Source organism: Lepisosteus oculatus, chromosome 19 (assembly GCF_040954835.1).
Source record: "Lepisosteus oculatus isolate fLepOcu1 chromosome 19, fLepOcu1.hap2, whole genome shotgun sequence".
NCBI classification, from domain to species: Eukaryota; Metazoa; Chordata; class Actinopteri; order Semionotiformes; family Lepisosteidae; genus Lepisosteus; species Lepisosteus oculatus.
In genome coordinates, this window is record NC_090714.1 from 792,588 (window position 1) to 818,454 (window position 25,867).

Below are 25,867 nucleotides of genomic sequence, written 5' to 3' on the forward strand. Positions count from 1 at the left end.
TATTGCAACTACCATATTCCCATAAGGACTAACATAAATACAGTTTACAAAAATCCGCAATATTAATGTGTGCGAGTCACTTTCAGTTGCTTATCCATTTAAATTCTACTATTTCAAAAGTTCAACTCGTGCCTCCAGTTGCAAATTACATACCCTTGACCTAAAGCCTCTTTTTTAGAAGCTTTTTCCTTCTATCCAATGGAAACATGACCTCAGATGTGATATCTGTTCTTTACAGCTGAAAGAACAGCTGAAGTTTTATCCTAGACAGTGCAAACAGCAAAACTGGACACACCTTCTCAGTCCGAGGTGGATATACCCAAGTGATTTTATCATTTCACAGACCAGTGGAGGCTGTTCAGCCAGTCTAGTTCTGACTGCTAGTAGCATCTTGATTTGGGGACTCTGGAACTTCCAGATTCTGTCATAATAAGTTCCAAACTCTCTCAGCTCTTTGAAGTAAAAGAAGCCCCCCATTCTGAGTCCTACGTGCATTTCCATTTAGTTTTTACTTGTATCATCTGATCCAACATCTCACTGTTGATGCCAACGGATTTCTGAATCTTGTACCTTACAGCTAAACTTGTCGATGGTTCGATGTACAGCACTGAACGATTTATAGAAATGTTTCACAATACTGATTAATGCTAAAGGTTAACTTTCACCTGCCCACTTAGTATAGCCACCTTATTAATAGTAATTAACCCTTATTAATAGCAATTAATACTAAAATCACAGCACTAAAATCACAGTACTAAATCACTATTAGATCAATCTTAGCTTCTCACCATACAGGACAGAAATATAGCTATGGTTTTTCTTGTTTTGTTTTAACGCTTTGCTAAATTCAAACAACAATATTAAAAATAAAACAAAGCTGTGGGTTCGTTTATTCCAAATAAGACTGCTTATTAAGACAAAAATACAGTATGGGTATTAGCTTACATTAAAATTCAGAGGGAAACATAACCGGGAATGAGAGCAATAAGCAAAGCTGGTGTTGTCTGTAGAGACTGACACACATTCCTGGGTGGAAGAGAGATCACATGGAGCCTTGCAGCCACACTCACAGGAAACACGGTCTGGGCTGGTTGCCTTGCCCCAGAGCCTTCATCGTTAATATTTTATCTTGAGTCTCTGACAAATGCATGAAAACTGTAACAGTGTCTGATTTAAAGGCTCTTTTTGTGTCTTTATACAAATCCACATTGGTGTGGCAACTAATGTACCTATTTAGAAATGTTGAATTACCCTGTTTTGATTAATATAATGGTCTTTCTAATAAGCTTCCTTGTTTTTATAATTAGAAGTGGCTAGCTTAATTAAAGATTCAATTAATAATTTACTATTCCCGATGTGACCAAGCTTATATCGTAACATCAGATTGTAGTAATAATTAATGGCAATAAACATACAAATAAAATACAGTAGAGGTAAAGAGTTTAGACCATCACCCACCCATTCAAAATAGAAAATCATTATTATGTTGGAACTGTTGCACACTTCTGAGCAAAACTGTATTAACTAAGCCTCTCAAAATTATTTAAACGTAAAAACGTTTAGATTGCATATTATTATTTGACATATTGCATTTTCATGTTTTGTACGAAGCCTTATCTCTACTTATTTTAATATACTCCTAAATGATAAAAACCAAGTTCCATTTGATAGTTCTTTGAAGTACACCCTTGTGTGTTTTAGAAAACATTTTTAATGTCTGCGTTTTTTTCTCCCCAATTTTTCCCTTCTGTTATTATTTCACATTTTCATAACATTCTGAGGAATCAAAACAAATGCCTAACAATTGCATACACAGCAGTGAGATGAAAAAACAGAAGCTAACCCTTAATCCATGATGTAACAATAGTTACTCAATGCAAGCACCTCCACTAGAATTGAAATCAACAGCACTATGACATCTCTTCTTGAAGTTCATGTCAGATGTATACTGTAGCAAAAAAGCATTAATTAAATTAAACACAACAGCCTGCACAGACATTCATATATCAAAACAGGACAAACGCAACGTTTGCAATCCTCTTACAACACTGGCAATATGTGCATCAAACTGAACAGCTACAAATTTATCCCTGCAAAAAGGCAGACAGACCTGCACACGCAGTGTACCTTAGTGCACACTGACATACATGAGTCACCCAGTAATTAGTCCTTTCTACATTACCTGCTTATAATGACAGCACCTTTATACATCACAGAGAAGGTTGGCATCTCGTATCAGCTCCTATGCATCCAGCAACTATCTGCCCTCTCTCTGCCGCTTCTGCCTCACTCACAGCTTTCAGCGCGACCCACATGATCCTCTCTTACAGCCGGTTAAATCCACTCACCGTTGACAGATCATCCAAAACATCACTAACTTCTCTGATAGATTAACTCTTATGCAAGGGCTTGTAGAAATCAAACAGGCATTTCTGAGAGACATCTTTTTTGTATTTATTAAATAAAATACTATTCCTATAAAAATCAGAAAATAACATAACATGCCTAACATTTGTAAGCTTTTGTACACACATTGTACATATCCAAGGACAAATCTGATAGCTGTTTTAAAGTTCTTCAAATTTATACGGGGTCAAAGAGACAGTTTGTGTCAGGAGTATATAATTAATAGCTTGATTTCTTAATAATGCACATCTTAAAACTAGAATGAGCTACTGTACAGTAGCAAAATGAAACTGACATCCTTAATCTACGCCGTCACCTCGAAAATTAAATTATTTGCAAGCTGGGTAAAGATGAGCAAATTAAAAGCAGTAATGACACAGGTCATGAGCCATATTTTGTGCTTGAAATATAGTACAAGCAGCTCTTGTGTCCTCATTCAATTGCTCAGAGAAAAGGGTTTGTAAACAAGGAATTTTATTTCTCATAAATAAAAAATTAAATTGAATTTATTATTGGACTCTGCTGTGGCTTTCCATCGCTTCCTGTTTCACTGAGTTATAAAAATAAGGCAACACACATATAAAATCCTTCACCTTAGGGAACACAAATTGTTGACCCTCATAAATCAGGCAGCGGGTCTAATGAAATACATGTTTTTCAACTACACTGCCTTCCCCACTTCTCTGATATATACAGTACGTGTGCAATTAAGACAGACAAAAACCTTAGATATACAGTACACGCTTTCTGACAGAATCAAAGTGAATATTGTGGGTCTGATCAAAGCATAATTCCATGTGTGCAACACACTTACAGGCCATAATGAACCACCGAAAGGCACCTCCTGTGCGATGGTGTCTTTAAGACACCTATTATGTCATGGGGCCATTCTATTTGCAGGGTAGATTCATTAGGAGAATTGACATCACCAGATATCACTATACATACTAGGAGACCTGTTGCAGAAAACAAACGATTGAAACAGTTGTAGTAATCTACAGAAGCTCATCTGGCACATCTACGTCATGTAGGCTTCAGCAGTGAGTAAAATCAAATTGCCCTGAAATGGTTAAACATGTTTATCATCACAATTGTGGTCTGATTTTTTTTTTGTTTAGAACTGATGATGCATGCTACATGTTAAAACGTGTTAGTATGATAAATACAGGCAGTGCCAGGTCTTTCTTGTAGGACTGACATGTTTGCTTACCTGCAGTTATTTGATTTTCCTTACAGTAATTAAGAGAGACTGTCCTATGACACCAAGCTATGCGTCAAAGGTTGAAGGTGCGCACTTTATAGCCAGGAGCTTGTTTACATTTTGAACTGAATACATCTTTGAATCATAAAGTTAGTCATCAAATTTAATTTTATAGCTTAAATAATAACACACAAATAGATGTAAGAAGCTTTCTAAATACAGAAACTGATTAGATAACTCAAAACCATGTTTTTATCAAATAGAATTTACAATGTTTTCCAAGGCTTCAAAAGAACTCTTGAAAGATTAGTAGCTATAGATCCAAAACTTGCCATCCAAAATAACAGGTTTAAAAATACAGACGAAGTGAAGAATCTTGTGTTCCACCATCACTAGAAATTCTTTTGTTGTGCTGACTTTGGAACCTGAAATGATGGGCCAGCAGTCACTACGTACAAGCTCAGAATGGCAGATTTCAGATGTCCACTGCCTCTCTCATCTACATTTAACAGATATTTGGGAGAAAAGACTCAACTTGCTTACCTTCAGTTTATTAATCTTAAAATAGCTGAACAATCCAAAACGTTTTTGCTTCTGTAATCCATTCCCCATATGCATTAAATCACATAACACATGGATGTTGTGCATTTATTACAAACCAGTCTTTAATATGCACATTTTTAATAACTTAACAGTTTATATGACCCTTCAGATACCAAGTCATTAACTCTGTATTGGCAAAAAAAAACATGAAAAACAGATGACTGTGAGAGTGAACGGTCTGGGAGTTAACAGTTTTTAATCCTAAGAATTTGATATTTAAAGAAAAGTGAAAACTGCAAAAAATAAATCTGTCATTTCAAAGAAAATGTAAAAAAAAAGGACAGAATGTATTACAGTTGCTTTTCTGTAGGTGTACTCTAAATACAAGCGTATGTTAAAATACTAGACACCCCACAATATATCTCAAACTAATATTTTAGAATAGATGCTTCACCTTTTTAATAATTGAAAAAATAGAAAACTGCGACGGGAACAAAATAGGCTCATGTGAAAAAAGGCTGACTAACAAAACAGTAAATTAGAAAAAATATATCTAACCATACCGTCACAGTTATTGCATTATGAAATTTAATTTAATTATTCAACCTCCCATCAGAACAAGCTCTGCTAATGAATACAAGCACATATAATTGCAGGGTACCTCAGGTGCCCACCCTCGTAAAGAGATTATTTAGGCTGCAATGTGTACTACCACTCCACATGTACAGTATATGTGAAGTTTGGGAGCAATCTTCATCTAGAACCATCGGTACTGTGTTGTGCCAGTCTGAACTTGATCAGCTGGTAGGGGACATGTTCAGAGGAGAGAACTTAATGTCAGAGACAGCATCCCAGCCAAGACTACCTTGTAGGCTGGCTGCTTCTCTTGGAAGGGAAAGATTAGACAAACCCTGAAAAGAGCTCATGCCATGGTCATCAGTGTATGAACAAGTCAGTAAAGAGCCGAGAAGGCATCAGCAAGAAGGAGTTCAATTACCTGCTCGGTGAAAACTAAAAATACCTTCAAATACACATGAAAAAAACCCAAAATATTACTGCCTCGCCAAGACAGAAGGCAGCTGTTGGATCTGCATTGGTCATCACTGTCAGACTAAAGTCTTTCAGGGTTTTGAAACAAAAACATACATAAACAATATCCCACTTTATCTTGATAGTCCTGCAACAACATCACAATACAGATTAAAAATGCCTCCCCAAAGTAAACCATAAAAAGGTGAAGCAATAATATTGCGTCATCAGGAACAGTAGAATTCAAAAGAATTACGAAAGAATTCAGACAAAGAAAAGTCAATTTCTATAGAACAATAATGGTATATAGTCCATACGCAAGACCCAGCTTTCTGAAGCTCCAAGGGCCTTTTTGCTTTAAGTGCTGAATCAAACGGACTGAACTGCCCGACTGGGAAGATCTTTCACCCTGGGAATAAACCTTTCTAGGTAAGATTCTCTGCCTTCACTTGCTGCCGTTCCCTGCTACAACTTGAAAGAGCAATGCAAATTAATGTGATAACCTCATGGCTAGGGACTAAAGCAGATTACTGGCACTGAGAGCTTTAAGATAGGAGAGTGAGAGATTTTCTTACTATAAAATCTATTACTCCACAGTAATACAGACAGTAACTTGCAACATACAATTTGAGGCTAAGATGTAACTTGTATAAATTAAATACAGGAGAAGAGAAAATAAGAAAGAAAGGGCTATATATGAAGTTATAATTCTGTTAAATCCTATCATTGTTAACAAAAATACTGTAAAAACAGAAAAAAAAATATTTCTGAGAAATAACTGATATTTTATGTAAAAACTTTTTGTTAAAATGAAGGCAGCTGAAGACTTTAGAAAAGTCACTTGTGTTCCTTCTGCAGATTATGTTGAAATGAAACCACAATGTGGTATTGTATTACAACTCCACAATAACACATTCTGAATATCTGTTTTAAAAATGTTGTCTAGTTGTTTTTGGGAACCATGCAGTGATGCCCAAATAATATTAGCATCTGACACAGTATTTAGAGGAATTACTATCCACACATTATTTTTAAATTATCAGTTTTTACAAAGGCTTTCCTCATTTCCACCTATTCTAGAAACATTTATATTCTGACTTTGCTTTTATCTGTAACCTTTCAAAGAACTATTGTGATTAATTTTCTTGCTTTGAAAGCCTTTATTTTTGAATTTTTCTTAATGAAAAACGTCTTTTACCTGGTTATATTTTTCCTGTTTAACCATGAAGTGTACATTTATCTCTAGATTTTATTGTAAGCAGTTGTTTAGTGCATTTTGTTCTCAAATAACAGGACCTCTATAAAATAAATGATAAATTGATAACTGGATTCAAAGCAGCGTTTGTGATCTGAAGTGCTGTCCACTGCTCTTCACGTTTAATCTTGAATAACATTCTGTTTGCTATCTTCCGGGACATTTTGTTTGGTGTTTACTTATTCATTCTTTGGACAGTGTCTTATTCGTGGGTCAGAAAAAAAGGAGGTGGGGTCAAAAATCTCAATTCTTTTCTTCTACCCTGCTGCCATAGCAACTACCATTTGCATCAGAACTTTAATCACCAAATCTGCACAGTGGGTTGTTACCAGATTATAGGATAATCCAGGCCACACTGAGATATACAGTAACAACAGTGATTTGCTGACCAGGCAGTCTCCAGTCTAAACGCATCCTGTCCCCTCCTTTTCCTTTTTTTTGTTGGAAAAGAAGAGAAGCAAATGAAGCAGCAGACAAGTTCAAGATTTTGGAACAACACTGCTGGACCATGCTTGACCTGGTTTTCGAGGTGACATCCTGCTGTAGGCAACAGCGATTGATGAAGGTGCCAGAAGGAGTTAATGAAGGAGACTAGTTTGACCTGTTTAGAGAATGGAAAAGCACATACCCTTCTGCTCTCTAGAGGCAGCAGTGAGGTACAGTAGTTGGAAATGATCAGGACACAAACAAAGACTCACTGTCTACTCAGATCTCTATCAAGGAGCTGAAATATAAGAGGAGCAAGAAATAGCACATACAACACAACAAGTAAAACCAGATATACATAGACAGACAGAATCATCAATTATTCATTTATTTTTAAACCAATCTGCTCTTTCCAACAGTGAGTCCAGAAATAAAAAAATAACTTTCTTCTTCATTTAATTTCTTTTTTTTATTTTATTGAGATGTGGCCTCAATAAAACCTAGAAAACTCTTCAAACGTTCCCGCGACACAAACACAAACATTAATTTTTCCCTTACGGAGATACAAATTCCTCTTGTAGGAAGACAGTCAGCAGCCACAGGCACTTAGGTTGACTTTGAGTGGAAAGAAAATCAAAGTAGTGTACAGGAAGTCAATGTAAAAGGATAAATGATCGGTTGTGGGGGAGGATGTCTCTTTTCTGCATTGAGAAATCTTCCTGTTACAGACGCAAAACAGAACTGGGTCAAATATACGAGTATTTCTGTATTAATGGTTGAATATACAGTTTTCTGGTTATTTCAAATATTTTTTCAAAAAAGAGCTCAAAAACAGCTACGGTAATTTTGAGGTTTAGGCTGTGAGCAGAATGCCCTTTCCCTTGGACCAGGACAGGGCAAGATCAGTGTCTATGCAATGTCTTCTGCCTCAGACAGGGATTGTGAGGAGGGCAGTACCATCACCTGAGCAATGTCCTCTCCCTCCGCTGCAGTCCCTGGGACAGGTGTGACCTTCACACTTCCACCAGCATGCCCACACCTTCAGCAAGAAGACTTCTGTACTGCTCACACTCTGCTGAGATGTTTCTCTCTCTCTTTTTGAGGAACAGGGTGGTAGTTAGCTCATGAATTTAGAAGTTACAGTCCCACATGGGGTTCAGTGATTAGTGGTATGTTTGAGGATGTAAACAGCCACATGGCATCGGCTGGGTCATCTGCTCCCGTTTCACGACACTGTTCACACTCTGAGCAGAACTTAATTTTCTTCGCATGACTTTTCAGCTGTCACCAGTTCTCCAATAGCTTCTGATTTTTCCAGAAATTTCCATTTTTGGTTCTTCAGTTTCTTCTATTCTCAACTGAAACCTCCCCTTCCGTTTTCCCGTCTCCTTCCTCTGGCTATGCTCCAGGAGGGCATCTGTAGAGAAAATCTTCTCCACATTTATAATCTCTGGCCCTGCAGATTCCCCACCCGTGCCCTCTGGTGTTTCACTTCCACCCGAGCACTGGGTATCCTGGCCTGGAGCTGCTGCTTATTGCTTAACTCTCTTCCTGGCTAGACCGACTGATCTGTCTCATTTTTTATTTGATAAAATCAGTCAGCAGTCACTATCTTTGTGTGATAAAGTGCACAAAAACCATGTGTAAATGATTAGTTGGGCATTGGGACAAGATTCCAACGGTGTATAAAATAAAAAAACGCTGTCCGTTTGATCACACAATTTCTGAGTGCTGTCCACGTGTACAGATGGGCATTGATTTGTCAGATTCAATCTGTCAAGTATATCACTCATGACTGCATTCATGTCCACGCCCAATATAACGTCAAAGTCAACACAAGAGGAATTTGGAGGTTTAAACAGTCAACCTCACAAATACATTTTGGTATTGAGTAGAAAGATTCAAGGTTTCATCAAAGACATGGCATGCTCACTCTCCTATTTTCCTTTGTCATAAACTCTTAAGCAATAAACGATTTTTTTTCTCCTTTTCATATTGGAGTAACAAAGGGATTCACAGTCAAGCAGATATTTTTAATGAGCATGGAGAATTGCAAGTGCAATAAAGCTTTCTGGCTCCATTTTTACTGACATCTGCATGACTATGGCATCCTCCTACACACCCTACATTATCTATGAAAGCAATAAAAACTGCTTTCAAAAGTACTTTGTTTTGATCCATTCTGCATTTTGCAATTGCATTTAACTTTGCTCCTCAAAAAAAAAATGCTGTTGCGTGTTTATTGTACAAACATGAATAAAAGTATTCAAAAGTGCTGTTCGTTGATCTTCTCAGATCTTTGAGACCCTGCAAGACTGGAACTGGTTTGTACTGGCATGGGTGACCTCTGCAAGTGATGTTTTTAACACTAGAATGTCTCTGTGGTGACAGAACACCGGTGACAGAGAAAGTGCTGTCTGTGACCCCATATTATTGGGGTGGCTTATGGGTCCTGAGCCCATAAAAACTAAGGATTTTCTATAAGGTGTCCAGGGCTTGATTACAGAGTACTAACTCAGTAGGTCTATTACATACTGAAGGCTCAAAAGAAGACCTCATTTCTTTTTCTTCTACGACTGCTGCTTTCTAAATCACAACACAGACAAACAACCCTTTGTACCCAAATAAATCACTAATTATGTGACAATTAAACCCCAGTGATCCAATAAAACCCCAGTTAAACTATCTACAAGAGCTAGAGGGCTTTACAGACCCATTATTACTGACGTCCTTCCAAACTAGCCTACCACACCGTTCTTCTGATGAAGAATTAATCCAGAGTCCAGATTAATTACTCAGCAAAAATCTCATTGCATTCTTTATAACAGTAAGTGTGCTAATCCTGGTGCCCTGGCTAAATTCCATGTAGATTTCCACAGTCTGACCTCCCCAAACTTCCCCTTTAATTCAATAGATAGAGTATTATGCTATGCAGTGGAGCTGCTTGTGCAGAGTGGTCAGTGAATGCTGTACTTCACTGGTAGATGAAGATGGTACCCTCGGATAAGGTAAGTGTCTTGTGATAAATTGTGATGAAAAGATAGAATTAAGATAGAATTAACAAACAATAATAATTCTGAATGTTAAAATCTGCTATGCTCAAATGATCCCATTTGAGAAAACACACAATAATAAAAAAACATACATTCAAATCAGCACATGTTTTTTATATAAAGCTCATAATTTCTAAGAGCTATTTATGAAGAACTTTGATTTGTTATGTATTTTTTATTACATAGGTGTATCATTTAGCCTCCAAATCACATTTTCTTCACTTGTATACAACTTCCCCAGATGTTTTCAAAATAGAAATGGACAATTTAACCACATGTATTTTCAATGATTTCATGCATGGTCCCAATGAATCTTAGAACCCACCCTTTCTAAAAACATTTATATTTACTCTGAGATTAATGGAGATAATGGTAAAGGCACCTGTTTGATGGAAAAGAGGGTTCACCTCTTGTGTTCACCCCCATACCAGTTAAAGTCATGGGATCCAATATGTGGGTTGTAGATATATTTTTAGATAACAAAAGATTTATTGATATTTAATGTGGAATTCATGGACACTGCTACAGTATGTACATAAACAGATACTCTACGGGTGGTAGCACTAGCAGAACCTGCAACTTGAGCTCTGTGGTGTGCACATGAAGATGCATAGTGACCCGAAAGAGTTGCCTGATGCAGAAGTAGAAAGAGAGCAACTACTTGCTGAACTTTGCCAGATGGAAAGGATGAGGACATTTTCCCAAAAGAAGAAGAAACACCAGCTACTGTATGTATGCAGGTGGAAGCACTGGTAAGCGAAAAGTCGAGGACAGACACCGCACCAGTTGGACACAAGAGAGGGGGAGACCCATCACTGTAGGAGCCTGGCCTACAGGTGCTTGGGACGGCATGGGCTGTGAACAAGGAGGCCCAGGACTGGTGGAGAATGAGGCCATGAGTGGGCAGAGTGGGAGTCATGGACCAGGGATCCTGCTACTGCAGGCACAGTGAACAGAAGGATCGGCAAGAGATGAAACAACAGACCTAGGCTGGGGGCATGCATGTGATGGGTTGGATGCACGGCTGAAAACAGAGAGGAAAAAAAGGTGGAAAGGATGAAGAGTGAAGCGAGCAGGATTAGGAAGGGAGAAAAGGGAAGGGAAAAGGGGAGACAAACTGGCCAATGTCTGGAAGGCTTGATGACCTCAGATGAACTGAGAGCACAGCGCAGACAGCTCGGTGGTGGCGCTTGTTTTCAGTGGAGGACCAAGGTTGAAGAAGTGAGAAAACAACTCCAGTTCTGGATTGTAGGAGAAGGAAACAAAAAAAACTGCGATAAAGCAAAGTCCCAAGTGCTAGAAAAGATGCACACAGCGCAGTGTGCAGCCAGAGAATGTACTTGTGTAGAGAATCGAAGGTGTGGGATTAGGATCTGACCTTCTCTCACACTTCTGATTAAACAAACAACATACAGGACAGGCACAGATCAGGATAAGGGGTATAAGAAGTTCAAAGACACTGAATATCCCTTTGAACCAGATCTGCCAAGATGCCCCTTGAACTGAGCAGCAGGGAAAGAGGTAAACTGGTTAGAGACGACACCGTGAAGCCAACCGTGACTTTGAAAGAGCTACAAAGTGCAATGGATGAAATGGGAGAAAATGTCCGTGAGTCAGCAATATCCCAGTCAGTCCACAAAGTTGTCCTGTGTGACCAAGTGGTAAGCAGGAAAAAAATACTAAAAAAAGCCAACAAAGCATTAACCTGATACTGCAAACAAAAGCTTTGTAATCAGATGAGACAAAATTGTTTTTTTCTCCTGAACTGTGCCTTCTTACAACTCAATTTCTCAGTTTTTTCGAAAGCTACTATCTTCATAGTTGAATATTTGTTTGAAATTCACTACCTTACAGGCATATTAGTAACTATTCTGAAAAAAATGCAATTCATAATTATGGCACACAGACAGAGGCCACCCAAACTACTTGCCAAAGTGATTTTGTGGCCCAGCAGAATTCTAGGTTTGCCACATCAAAGGAAGAGAATACTTATACAATTAGGTTGGGATTTTTCTTAGCAGTTTTTTGTTGACATTTACCTTCTTTCAATCATAAGTATTCTGTTTGAACATAAAAGTTTTGCTTACAAATATGCACTGATGTGTACACATCATTTGTAATTCCACAAAACGCCATGGGAAGGTGGTGAATACTTTTGCACAGCACTTTTATTGAACACAAAAAACACATTTTGTATAGTTCTCGCTCTTTCTCGTATGTTTATGATTGTTAATTATTGCATCAATTAAAACAAAATTATAGCTGCAGCATAATTTTTGTATTACCTATCCAATATTGTTTAGGTGTGGTACATCTTATTTTTATTAATATTGACTCGGATTTTCACTGGAAGTAATGAGAACGTAACTTAGACATCCATGCCTCGATGCCCCATTTTAATCATGGGCACGGTTATGAACTTTCTAGAACTACAATATTATCTTTTCAAAGTGTATGAATTTCACTTCAATGACATTGGATTGGTCAAAGTCATATTGCTGAAGTAACAAAAATGAAGAAATAAAATATTAAATTGAATGTTGAACGTAAGAAATGATCCTAGCTGTGCCAGAAAACCGTCTGAAGAAACCGTGGTGTCTACAGACAAGTTTAACTAGAGGCTTAGTTAAAAGTTAAAATATTGTAGTAAACTTCCTAACTGTTTTACAGACTTTACATATTTACATTTAAAGTAACACATTTATGAAAATGTAAATATTATACGTATAATATGAGAATGATAAAAGCTTTTTGTTGTGTGTTTCTAAAAAACGTTCTTTAATGACAGTAAACTCCAATATTTATATTTAAATATTTAAGGTTTCGAATATTTTCTTGTAACTATAAATTAAATCCTGAAAACAGACGCATGAAACATTTACCACCATTAGCGTTGCTACAGTAACCTGGTACTCGAAAACAGTCTACAGAAATGGGTCAAGAAAAATCTAAGTAGACTCGTACACTTTCCATTAAAATATCCTCTTTCGCAGATAATTTGTGCCTACGTACTGTATAAACAAGATGCAAGTTCACCAGTTTTGGTCTTGTGCTCTAGAATGTTATACAATATAAACCTACTGTACATTCTCGTGGGTCTTACCAGTAGATGAGAGACAGTCCATCAAAACGCTCAAGCTCCCTGCCTGGAGATTTCAAATAGGACATTGCACCCGGAGAAAATACGAGAGGTTTCAATATACTTAGCAGTCGCCGCCTCCGTTTCAAAGTTATTTGTTTTTTTTAAATAACAAACCGCTGAAAAACTGCATTACTTCATTTTCTTCTGGCGTCTTAGGTACATTCCATGTTCAGCTGAGTAAGTAACTGTCAGCACTCATTCAACATCAAGTTAATGATGTGGAGATTTCAGGCCGGGAATGAGACTCAGCTACCCCTGTTTCTAATCTGTCAGACACGTGATTCTGCGCTGTCCTGACCGTCTGTTCAATAAAAGAAGAGCCTTGCTCCAGCAGCGCCCGCATTGCTTTTACCTCCTACAATAGGTGTCAGTTTTGATTTTTCAAAGGTTGAAATGGGGTGAGTGCTTTGCTGCCTGGACTGCTGAAGAAGCGGATGTCACAAGATACATAACTTCCATTCATAAACCACACAGAAGTTCACGCCACTCTGTAGACAGACTCAAGTGAAATGGCTGGTATATTCAGTTAGGTAACTGTAACCATTTGTATTATAAATCACCCTGCTACCAAGGCTTAATTTCTTTCTCTTGCAAAACAAAATAAAAGAAACAATTTCTTGTTTTGCAGTTTATTTGTTTGAGGACATTATACTGTAGGTTGTACATAACTCCCTGTTGTTTGGGATGAAGTGTTATGCAGTGCCTTACAAAAGTATTCAGACCCTACTTTCCACTCTTTCGCTGTACACTTTTTAAATTTAAATATTGTTTTACCCACCTAAATGCTCAAAATGAAAAAAATAAATAAAGGTAAGTTACAGTAAGTCAGCAAAAACTAAAGAGAAAAATCTAAAATATGTCGATTGCAAACTGTATGTGCTGTATTCAGACCTGTGGACAGTCACAAGTCTTTTGGGATAAGTAGCAAATTCGCACATACAGTATTTGCCCATTCTTATTGGTAGATTTGCTCGAATGCTCTCAGGTTTCTTGGAGGCCAGTCATTGACTGCGCTTTTCAAGTCTCCCACTCTCTCGTGATGACTTTAGGATCCATAGATCAATAGGATTCAAATCAGGACTCTGTCTCAGCTGCTCAATGACATTTTCTTCCTTATTTCCTATGCCACTCCAGTGTAGCTTTGACCTCGATCTGTGGATCATTGTCCTCTTGAAAGGTGTGCTCTCGCCCCAGCTTGATAGGTCTGAAGCAGGGAGACCAGAATGTTCCCATCAGTCTTGACCGCCTTCTCGGTCTCTGCAGAACTATAACACGATTGACAGCAGGGATGGTGTTGGTTGAGTGACATACTGTACTATGTTGGTTAAAACCAGATGTAAAAACATTGAAAGTTCCAATGTTGTCCAATGTTCTTGTTCCAATGTTGTCCTGTCTGTCTGGGGGTGACAGAACAACACTGGAACATTGGAAGGAGTTACTTGAGTTATTCATATTCTTATAATGGCCAATGTTTTGGTCAGTAGTGGGTGTGTTGTTTTTTCTTCTGTGCCTGCTTCCCTCTCCTTGTAGAGGAACCTCTGGCCTTGTAGCACAGACAACACAGCTGACCAGAACCATCACAGATTGAGTGACACTGTTTTTCTAGATACCTGTCCATCACCACACAGTGAGGAGACCTATTTATGCCTGGGGCTGCTGAGCAGGCTGGAACTGGACCTGGAGCAGAAGGAAATAGAGGAAAGGCAAAGGAGAAGGAAGGAGGGACAGTGTTGCTGTTACTATTTGTTATGGCCCATTTCGTAATGTACCCTCTACATTGTCTACATTGTCTAGGCAGTGTGTGGGTGCCTTTCACTTAATGATCCACTTCACCATGCACAGGGAGATAGTCGGGGTTTAGAGTCGACTGTTTGTCTCTTTAAGGTAATTTTGTGTACCTATATTAATGTAGGTTTGCTACAGCAGAAGGTTTGAATACTTATAAAATCAAGACTTTTCCATTTTTCTTTTAAATGACTTATTTGGGTGTAGAGCTTGATCTCTGTGTGTGAAAGGTTAAGGTCTATGCATGCTGGAAAGAAAAAACCCACACCTGATGTGTGGAATGTTTGCAGAAAGGAAATGTGACAGTTCCAGCACCTGGAAAGTATAAAGTACATTTTGTGTTAGTGTTACAAATATTTTAGAGCCATACAGTATATATCTGCTTTTAATTTTGAGATTAAATATATGCCAAATTGTCCTCCTCCTAAACACAAATTTTAGGTTGCTCTGATGTATAAAGCCCTCAGAAGTGCTCGTGTTCAGAGCACATTTTTGCTGTGCTCTCTAGAGAAGCCCATTCATTAAATAATCTCATTTCAAAACTCCACTGAACTGATCTGTGACGTCTTGCAACCCTACATACTTCTTTATTTGTATCTTGAATGCGTTGCAAATATTAGTTTCTATTTCAAACTGCAAGACTGCAGGCTTAAAAGCAACACAATGTGAGAACTGAAAGTTTTTGCAAAACTCTTAATTTGTTTTTGGAGATGTGCTGGACAACGTACAGTATGAAGACAAAGGAAACTCTGGACCTCAGGTTCCAACCACTTAGTTGAAGAATCACATTTTAGATTGGAAATCTAAATAATCTAAATCTTAATTTCTCTGTCATGTGCAAAGAACATTTCTATTCTTAATGTTGCTCCAATGGCAGCCCATCTGATGCAGTACAGCTAAGCTCCTGTGCCTGGTGCTCAGCATAATAACTTGCTTAAACATCAGGAAAGCTTGTGGCTTGACCCTTCTAATCTTCAGTCTAGTCCAAATAATTTGAGTACTTCCTGGAAATGAGCATTTCACTGTGTTCATATAAAAGAAACAAGAAGTATTGTATGTATTGTAGGCAGCACAGTCACACCCTGGGTGACAATAGGGGGTTAATTTGCATTTCCAACAAATGATTCATTTAGTGCAGTAACGTAAATAGGACAAAAGATCTTTTTCTGATATTCACTGCTTTGGAACAGTAATTGGTGTACATATTCCAGTTTAGTTTTTAAAAAGAAACTTTCGAAATGTTCTGATTCTTATTGTTGAAAAGTAATTGACAATGGATTGTTCAGCAGCTCACACAGGACAAGTGAGGAGCGCAGGTCGTGTGGTCCAGGGGGGCCTGTCTGAGCTCACTCTGGCAGAAGACTGCCGGGGGTGGGCAGGCTCGAGACAGCCAGATTATCCTTGTCTCGCTTGGCAACAGGAGTGCTTTTACTAAGCGGGTGCCTTGGAGCTTAAAGTATTTTCATTTAGAGCTGCCTCCCTCCTCAATCAAAACTACCTGTCCTGCTGGAAGTTTTGGATCTGCAGAAAGAAACGCAGCAGGTGGATCTGTAAAGTGTGTTTCAGATGAGATCAGAAATAGCTGCCACTTCCAGTTTAAACATCCTTTCAATCCAACCAAACTAACATGGTTTTTATTTCTCAAATAGTGATACAGTATATAGCAGAAAGACAGCAGATGCACTCATCTTTCTTCCAGATGTGTTACTTATTGAAGTGTAAACTGGGTAATGAATTAAGAACACTCTGAAATATTTTGTTACTTTTATTGCTTTCCGACATAAAACAATAGACTGTTAATCTTTTAAATCCAAAAGATCCATCTCCGTCTTGACATATTTAAATAGTTTATTTTATCTTGGTTTTAAAATTCAAGAGAAAATTGCAAATTCACTTGTTTTATTTGTGTTTTCTTTTGTTATACTGACCTCTGGTGGAACTTTGTGGGGCTCCAAGTTCTTCATTTTACTATTGCAAATAAACTTCACATCTTCTGGCATTCCAAATATCACAGTAGAATATAGGATTCATCATGCGTTTGGAATCCAGAAGATGTACTTACAAATCTCACGATCAAGATCATATATATCTTATCATATAGATCTTATAGTTACCAGATCATAAGACACGATGCTTAAGAGTACGTCCAAATTTTTCAGATTTTTTAACTGACCTAGAAAATAAAACTAAATGTAAGTTGCTCAGCAGTTCCTAAAGTAACCTATTTGATGAGTGATCTCTTCATGAGAGTAATCTGAACCGTATATAAAATACCCTCTTGACTGACAGAGGAATTGGTGGAGTGCAGAGAGAGTGGAACTGCAGGAACAAACACCCTGCATTGTTGAAGCAGGCCATGGAAATGAAGATATGCTGATGGATTATCCTGCACTGGGGAGTGTTCAAAAGCACATCTCTCCCAAGTAGAACTGGCTCTGTCTGGTTGAGTGGGAAGCACACATTCCAGTAACTCCACCCACAGTGTGAGCACTGTACCCAGCTGGCCAGCAGAGCAGTCGAAGACGCTTTTGGTAAAATCGTTCATGATAAGCACCAAAACAAGAAACCCAGTGTTTTAGGTGAAAATCACAGTTGCATGCTTAAATATGTTCATGTTTAATTTCTGATGTCTAATTTAAATGTAAAAATTGTATTCCTTTGCTGGTTATTATCTGGGCATCACTTTCTAATCAATTACCAATTTTATGCTAAAAACATTTATGCTAAAATTATTTCTCCATGCTGTTCTTTTAATTTTAGCTTCAGTGGATTTTCTAATATCGATGGTCACCAACTACACAAATATACAAGCTTATGAACTCTTAGCTTCATAAAACTTTCTACATGCTAAATGCAGGTATTAGTGTTTTGGCCTGAGGTGTTCTACTGTAGCTTGATGGCGTGGGCTGGGTAACACCCTAGTGCATTAACTATCCAAGCACTGAAGGATATGTCAGGAAGGAAATATTTTTACAGTGCCCTCTTCTGGCAAAAAGATATGATTCACCTACGTAATGTCACCTACCCTCCCCCTCCTGAGACAGAAATAGTGGCACTGGATCATGTTAGAAAATCGATTATTAATCCTTTCATATCTGCTTGCTGGTAAAAGGATACAGCGGGCAGTATCAAAGCCTCCAGCCTCTGGTTTCTTTATCAACAGTCATGGAGCCCTGTCACCTGTGATGATGGTGCCCTCCACAAGACCTTTGCTCTCTTCTCTTAGGGCAGGAGCTCGGAGTTCCAAATCTAATCCAGCCCTTCCCTTCCCTCAGTGACCCTTCAATGATCTAATAATCCGCCGAAGATGACAGAGCTCTGAAAAGCAAAGTTTAGAAGATACAAACTTAAGTAGAATGTAGTACTGTAAGAGAAGCATTTTTATAGGGCATGCTTTTAGAAATCAGTTTGTTTTATAAAAGCACTAAAGCTAGAGTTGACCATTTCCAGTTTGTGTTCTCCTTATTATTTTTCAGTGCCAGGACTAAAAATCCGCTTTCCAACACTTAAACATTTCACATTTCTGTATGAAATGTCATGGTGGCTTATTACACACACCAAAGACGCTCTCGAAGTGGCCATGAGACCTATGAATATTCAAAGGCTGTAGCGTGGAAAGTCAGGAAATTGGAAACAGGTTTTTTCAGTTCTATGAATGTCAAGGCTGGAGGCTAATGACTAGAAAACATGTTTTAACAGCTATCCAAAGAAATAAAAGTTTTGCTTGTACCATGCTTTCACAGGCATACATTTACAGAAGGATTATAAATTATATTACATTAATAGCCCCAATGCTACAAAATGGTGCTCCAAGTGACTGAGATTAATAACATACCAAAATATAGTTTATAGACAGAAAAGCTGACAGTTGCACTGCAGCGGATTAAAAATGCTTACTGTCTTTTCATTGCAAAGTCATGAGCTTAGAGAGATCAACTGTGGCCAAGGCACATAGTATACGACTAGTTACAAATGTACAGCATGATGCTATCGTTTTTATAATGTCTAATATTTTTTGAAGGATTACAATCTCTCTCAAATACTCACAGCCAGTTCAAAATTATCATTCTTATTTTAATCTAAAAGGTCCCTTACAATTCTAATTATCTGGACCTTCCTCTGTGAAAATGCTATGACATGAACTTAAACTGAATGTAATTTCAAGGGAACATACGGAGAGGAAACATAGCTCTTGAGTCTATGCTTCAGAATGAAATAGATGTCCAGTCATTAGTGCCAAAAAATATTAGCTCCTTTGGTGAACCCCATTGGTGCGATGAAGTATGTATATAAGTATATAGATTTTACAATCTGACATCTCCAAATAATGGAGAAGAACTTTTCTTTTGCTCCCGGTGCTGTTGTATTACATGAAACCTGTTTTTAGACATACTAAGATGAAAAAGGAGCTAAGAATTAATTCTGTATTAATTGGTATTCTCAGGCAGCCCTGCCTAGTCTGAAGGTCTTCTTTTTATAGCTTTTATCTCCTACAATGCTCAGTTTTCAGACGTACATGAACTGCAGGCGTTCCCTGCTAACCTAATCCACTATTGTTTATCTGTTGTGTAATCAGGCATGGCACACAGAGATGCCCTTCCCTCTGCAGTTTCGATGGAAGATCCAGTTGCCTTGCTCAGCTTTCCATGACATTAACTATAAAATGAGTGAAATATGGCTGATGACATATTCCATTGTCCTCGAAATCTTCACAGAGGTGCTAAAAAAAAACAGTCTGTATAAAAAGAGCACAGTCGCCTTTTGGGCATACCCACTGAAGAGTGACTCAATAGTGAGATCTTATCAAGCAATAACAATAACATATAGTTACTTGGTTGAATTGTTTTAGAAAACTTGATATTTTGTTTATTTAGCGGTGAAAAGTAGTCAAAGTAGTCAAAGAACTACTCTGGCATTTTTTGTCACTGCCTTCATGGACTCTGTAAAGTGAGGTGAGAATGAATTTGTAGAAACCACCTCCTCCTTTCTGTGTTGGAATGCGTGGCATGGAGTTATAGGGGGTTCGCCTCTGTGTTCAGTGAATCATCCTTGTTGTGGTCGCTGCCTGCTGAGTGGGAGGCAGACGTGGGGGTGTGGCTGTGGGCAGGAGAGATCAAGAGGAGCAGGTTCAAGCATTCCTCTCCCATAGTTCACTGGGGCGGGTGAACAGGTCTCACAGCAGCCCCACTAACAGGTGCGTCACTCATAGTGCACAAGGCAGAGCAGAGCAGAAAAAAATAGACACCAATTTTATCATTTTAAGAATGTTTTTACACTTTTTCCCATTTACCAATAACAGGTAAAGAGATAATACACAATTTCAAAGAAATGTTTTTGTCACATATGGTTTTCATTGTGGATGCAACCCCATTATGCATATAATTTTATTATTATCTTTGAGGATAGTGCAACAGTTTTGGTCCATTCGAACAGTGAAATTTGTTTTGAAATGGTTTTAGCAGATGAAGTTCCTTTTTCTCACAGAGATGTAATAACAGATGGCTTGGATGATGAAATATCAATAAACTCTGTTAAATCTTTACATGATTGCAACAGAACGGCAGATTCATTTTTGTGTGGCAAAGGGGCCTCTCTGTCTTGTTTTGTTTTTTCACATTGCTGTGCCTCTTTCCATCCAGCCTGGTGAAAATCTGCCAATTTCATCTACCATGGGGTTGATTCTAACCAGTAATGCTGTATGTATGGCTCTCTGCTCCCTGCTCTAAGCTGAAGGAGAGGAGATCCATAGCTATCTTTAGAGGGTGCTACGTGGGTTCTCTCAAGTTAGAAAATATTGAAAGGTTTTGAAAATTAATATTTGAAGATGATGCATCAGGGTAGTGGAGGAAACTCATTTGAAGCTTCGGCTGAATGAAAAGTTGTGGGGTTGGCTGAGAGATTCTAGGGATGGTGATTTGCCCAATCAGCGTGTTTAATCTGTTAAGTCTGCATGATGTCTCCATGTGATAGAGGAACCACATTCTAGATAGAGGAACCCACTCAGTCCTCCTGTCTGCATTCCCTGCAAGTAGACCTCACTGTCAAAGCTCTGTATTGCTGGGGGGGAACGTCCTGCCGGATTCTTCCCGTGGACCTGGGGTGTTCATGTCTTCAGCTGCTTCTACTGAAAGAGCAGCCCAGCCACTCGAGCGAGTCATGCCTCGGAGAGTGTAGTATAGGAACCAGAACATGAACATGAACTCCAGACGTTTTCCCCACATAGGACTGCTTTAAAGAATCGACTCGCATCCAATGTCAGACTTTAGATGTCATTTCTATTCATTTAAACTTCACACAAATGTTTGATTTTGTGCTCCCACTTCATGCATTGGCATCTCAATGCCATGCATTGAGAAAATGTGAAAAAAATCATAAAAATCCTGAAAAGAGATGCCTTCTCCCCTGTACTGACAATTCAATGTATTTTTGCCCTTTTAAATGTTGCTATTTAATGTTTCCTTCTATACCATTAACACACTATGAAAAGGCATTCATTTACATATTTTAAAATATCTTGTCTGCCTACTGTGTTCATTTAAAGTCAATCATCTAGTGACTTGACTGCAGGTAAAATCAGTAGAACTGGTTAATGTTTTTAGTGTTGTTGTATCATTACCCTTAGACGTTAATATTCAGAGATTACTTCAAAAATACTCAACAACTAGATAATAAACTTGGCAATCGGTTCTTTCAACATTCTGAACAAATAATTTTCATTCCAAGTTTTTTATATCCAATGTTGTACACACCAACTTGCAAAACCCTTCTTTGGCAGACATTTGAGATTATTTTGGCACATGTTGTCTTCTGTCATGTCTTGTTTTACGTTGTAAAGCAGGTTGTACTGGAGGGAAAGAATGCTCTCAGACTATATCCAAGCCTGTAAAGTCTGACACAGCCGACCTGTGACAAACGTGTGTGCTCCACACAGACTCTGTCCAACTGTCATTCTCTATCCAAACAAGAAAGGAACAGGAACGTTTGGAATGAAGAGCCTGTTAAAAATGAACATCCCCAGAAGCTGCATCGAACAATTCACACTTATCCCCACAGTAGCTCATTGCTCACTAATTTCAGATTCGTTGTCGTATATTCCATCCATGAACAGAAATATAATCATTCTGGATTTTGAAAACAAAAGTTTAAACCATACATCCCACATACCTTAATCTGACACTGTTGACAGGTACTTTTACAAATACAATAACATCACAAAAAGGTCTTATTTGGACATCTAATTTCAACTGGTGTTTCCAGACACAGTAACAAAGGTTTCACCTGCCTCTGTTCTGGAAATCACTGTCTGGGCCTTGGTTTCAGCATCCTGTGACATGAAAGGATGAGGGGATCCCACCCCCACCCCTCTTCCTGTCCGCTAACAATCTTCCTCGACTCTGCGGGGCTGCCTCCCAGACAGCAAATTACTGGGCTCCAGCAATGTGGCATTTTTATAATGAGCACATGTCCCCCTATCATTACAGCCTGCTGCAATATACGTTTCTTCATTCTGAAGTGTAACAGTTCTGATGCAAGCCATGTATGTTTGTTTTTTTTATTTAAGTTATTCTCTCCAAATTTCTGAAAACTGCCATTTTCTGTCACATTGGCTTCATGTCACATTTTGTCCCTGAGCTCACTGTGAGTAATAGATTCCTGGATCACCAGATTACTTTCTTTACTACCATCGAATGGCAGGTCACACTCAAAACCTGTTTCTTGTTAAGCATTAATCGAGTTTGAGTTGGAGTCACCATGGTGTATCGTACACCTGTGCCTGGTGAATTTAGTAAAGTGCATTTTCACGTATTTAATATAAAAATCAAAATATACCATTATCTGATATGTGCGCATACTTCTACATAACGTTGGGAAACAAACAGGTCGATTTGGGGAGCTGCATCACTGTGCAAACTGCAGAGAAGCAAGAAGAGCTCACCTCTCACCTATCTGTCTTAAAATACAGATTCCCATTTTAAAATGTTAAAAAAAATTTACATCATGTATAGGTTTAGGAGTCAAAGCCAAAATTGGTCATTATATTAGTTTTTGGGTAATATTACATATTCCTGCATGGAACGTGATAATCAGAAGGCGATATCTACAAACAACAAAAAGTCCTCCATAGGTGACATCATACACTGCGATGTGAAAGCACATGTGTCTTTTTTTTAATCTCACAGTGCTGTTATGTGACAGGTTTGCAGTGTGTCAAGGGCAATTTCAAAGGCAGTTTTCTTAACCTTCTTTTCTAACTACCTGCAATCTTAGTTTGAGAACAGCCATGCTTTCCCTACTGTTAGTAGCGCAAAAAAACGTTTTATGCTACAGACAGAAGCAAGATGCAGCTTAGAATCAGCATTAAGGCCATCAAAATCCAATGGAATGATTTCTAGTTTTAAAAAAGAATAACTTTGTTCACATTAGAAGCTATGATTTCATAAATTACTGTATAATGCAGTGTTTTGAATAATGCTAGTGGGACACAACAAGAAAAACAATAAACAGCCTGAGAACAACCTTAATTAGTGCATGATCAAGTCCTCAAGGATAACTATGGGACAGAATGTAGTTAATCAAAGCTGTGAAAATTGTAAAAAAAAATTAATTCATATTAGAATTTTTCTAGGCTGGAAAGTTCTGCTCTCCATTTAATGGACTACAGTGGAATTTAGTGCACAGCATAGTTTCATGTGTAAATATCTGGGATGTTTGTAGAGCACTGCTCACCTGCTAGGCACAGGGAGGTCTTGAAAAGGTGCCTGAGGCTTGTCACATTGGGTCCCGTAATGCACGTTAGCTGTATACTGTGGCAAAAAACAAGTATGCCAAGTATGTTTAGCAAAAGCATGGGCACTCCCATTTTCCACACCATTGTCTACAACCCTAATAAAAAACTAAACAAGGTCAAAATAGTCAAGAACACCTGCTTCCCTTCACAGTATTTTCACCTAATGATCAGGTGCACTGTGTTGGAAGAAAACAAAGATGGATTGAAGAAGGTTTTGGTTATCTACTCGGTCTTGTTTTCAGAAATCTGTAGAGCAAATCAATATATGTAACGTAAATGGACTTTCTCAGTAGTAGTGATGATATGGAACCCTTACTCCACCCCATGAAGAAAAAACAAGTCATGTGTCAAACACATTGCACCACAGTGAAAAACAATGGGTACAAAAGTATTGGCTTAATGAACTTAACTCATGCTGGAGCTAAATGAACATGTACAGTATATATTAACTTAATAGATTATAGCTTTTAATGCAATTTGAAATTCATTTTCTATTGTTATTATTTTTATACATGCAACCCCCCGTTAATTTTCTATTTGTGCTCTTTTCCTCCAATTTGGAAGTGGCAATTTAGTCAAGGGAATCTATATCATTTATTGTTGTTACATGTTCATTGTGTTCTCACTAGCTACCATGAATTAACTGTACCATTAGCTAAATTAATTACATGTGCCACTTGACTAATGTCAATTATAACTTTTTGTTGCTCCACCATTTAGGAGCAGTTTACTGGCCTGTGGAAAGACATTAACTCATGTTAATAACTGTATCAAATTGAAATATATCTGAAATAAAAAAAAAGTAAAAATACACCACAGGTAAATATGAGAAACAAAAGCTTAATAAGACAATGTTTTGAATTTCATAATGGCCTACTGTACAGTAATGCTGACAACAGACACGTGTCAGTTTGGGAAAGGTCTACTGAGGACTGTGTAAATTAAGTTCTTTGGTTCTGGGGGTAGACAGCATGGTGGTGCAGTGGTTATTGCTGTCACACAGCACAATTCCTGGGTGAAGTTGTTCACGTGGGTTTTCTCTGGGCGCTCCAGTTCCTTCCCAGACTCCAGCCATGTACTGGCAGCTTTACAGGGCTGCTGAAAGACCGGCCCTGGTGTGTGCGCGTGCGTGTTTGCGTCACTGTCGGCCCTGTGAAGGACAGGCGTCCCATCCAGGGTGTGTCCTGCCTTGCGCCCGCTGCCAGCCGGGATGGGCTCCGGCTGCCTCACAACCCCGAAACGGAACAACTGGAATTGGAATTCCAGCAACAAAAGCTTTGAAGGGGGTGAATGACCAGCGGTGAAGAACCCAGTGAACTTCATCGAAATGAGCAGTGAGTCACGAACCAGAGGACGCAGCTGTTCTCTCTTTGGACCAAGAGGCACCAAGAGGCAGTTGTATAGTACAAGTATAGAACGGCCTACTCAGCCATGTTGTTGCAACCTGTACCTTGGCTTCCTTCAAAGAAGTACTGGATCAGATCTAACCTTAGATCTAACTGGGCGAAAGGAGCTGAACCGTCTCCTCTGCTTTTGGACTGTAATATTGTATTATCTCATATACAGTATATGTTCACAGAGAACAAAATTGCTTCAAATTTTATTAAGCCACAGTGGATCTTACACTATTATCCTTTAATGAATTACTTTCTTGGCGATGTAAAAGTTGAAGAATGTGACCAAGTCGCAGTTTTCTCCTCTCACAGAAGTGAATGTAGTACAGTACATGCTCCAGGTGTGACCCCGGCCACTCCCTGCTGTCAGCATTGCAGCCATTCTTCATCTGAGCAGGAGCTCTGGCTTCTCAAGCAGCGAGCAGCGAGAGCTGGCGCACCGTCAGCTCTCAGACAGTGTTACAGATTACTAGGGATTAAAACACAACTTTTTATTCATGATACAGTACCTGCAACATATAAACCTTGAATAGGCGTTCTTTTATCAATTTTCGTTGGATACATCCTTCAGGAAATTAAATAAATCCACTCTCCTTAATGCTAAAGCATGAATGCTTTCTTTGTTCCGAGGAATTAGTGAGGAATTAGTCCCTCCATCAATTCTGCGACTGCTTTATCCAGTCTAGGGTTGCAGGGAATCTGGAAGATATTCCAGCTAGGAACGGGCGCAAGGCAGGATGTATCCCAGGTGGGACGCCAGTCCATTTCACGACACACTCGCACCAGGGGCAATATTCCCAGAAGCACATTAACCTATTAGTATGTCTTTGGAGTGTGAGGAAATT

General features: G+C 38.5%; 1 protein-coding gene across 3 annotated transcripts in view; it reads right to left on the minus strand.

Annotated features, from left to right (window-relative positions):
• Positions 1 to 13,356, minus strand: part of LOC102683334 (syntaxin-binding protein 4) — a 44,382-nt gene extending 31,026 nt beyond the window's left edge. For 2 of the 3 annotated variants that reach the window (XM_015359774.2, XM_015359773.2), the window contains exon 1: positions 13,017 to 13,356. In XM_015359774.2, coding sequence (XP_015215260.1) covers positions 13,017 to 13,081 — 65 coding nt within the window. In that variant the 5' untranslated portion in view covers positions 13,082 to 13,356. Of the gene's footprint in view, positions 1 to 2,182; positions 2,281 to 13,016 lie in introns of those variants that run through there. The other variant, XM_015359775.2, reaches the window with a different exon arrangement.
• Between the last annotated feature and the right edge of the window lie 12,511 nt (positions 13,357 to 25,867).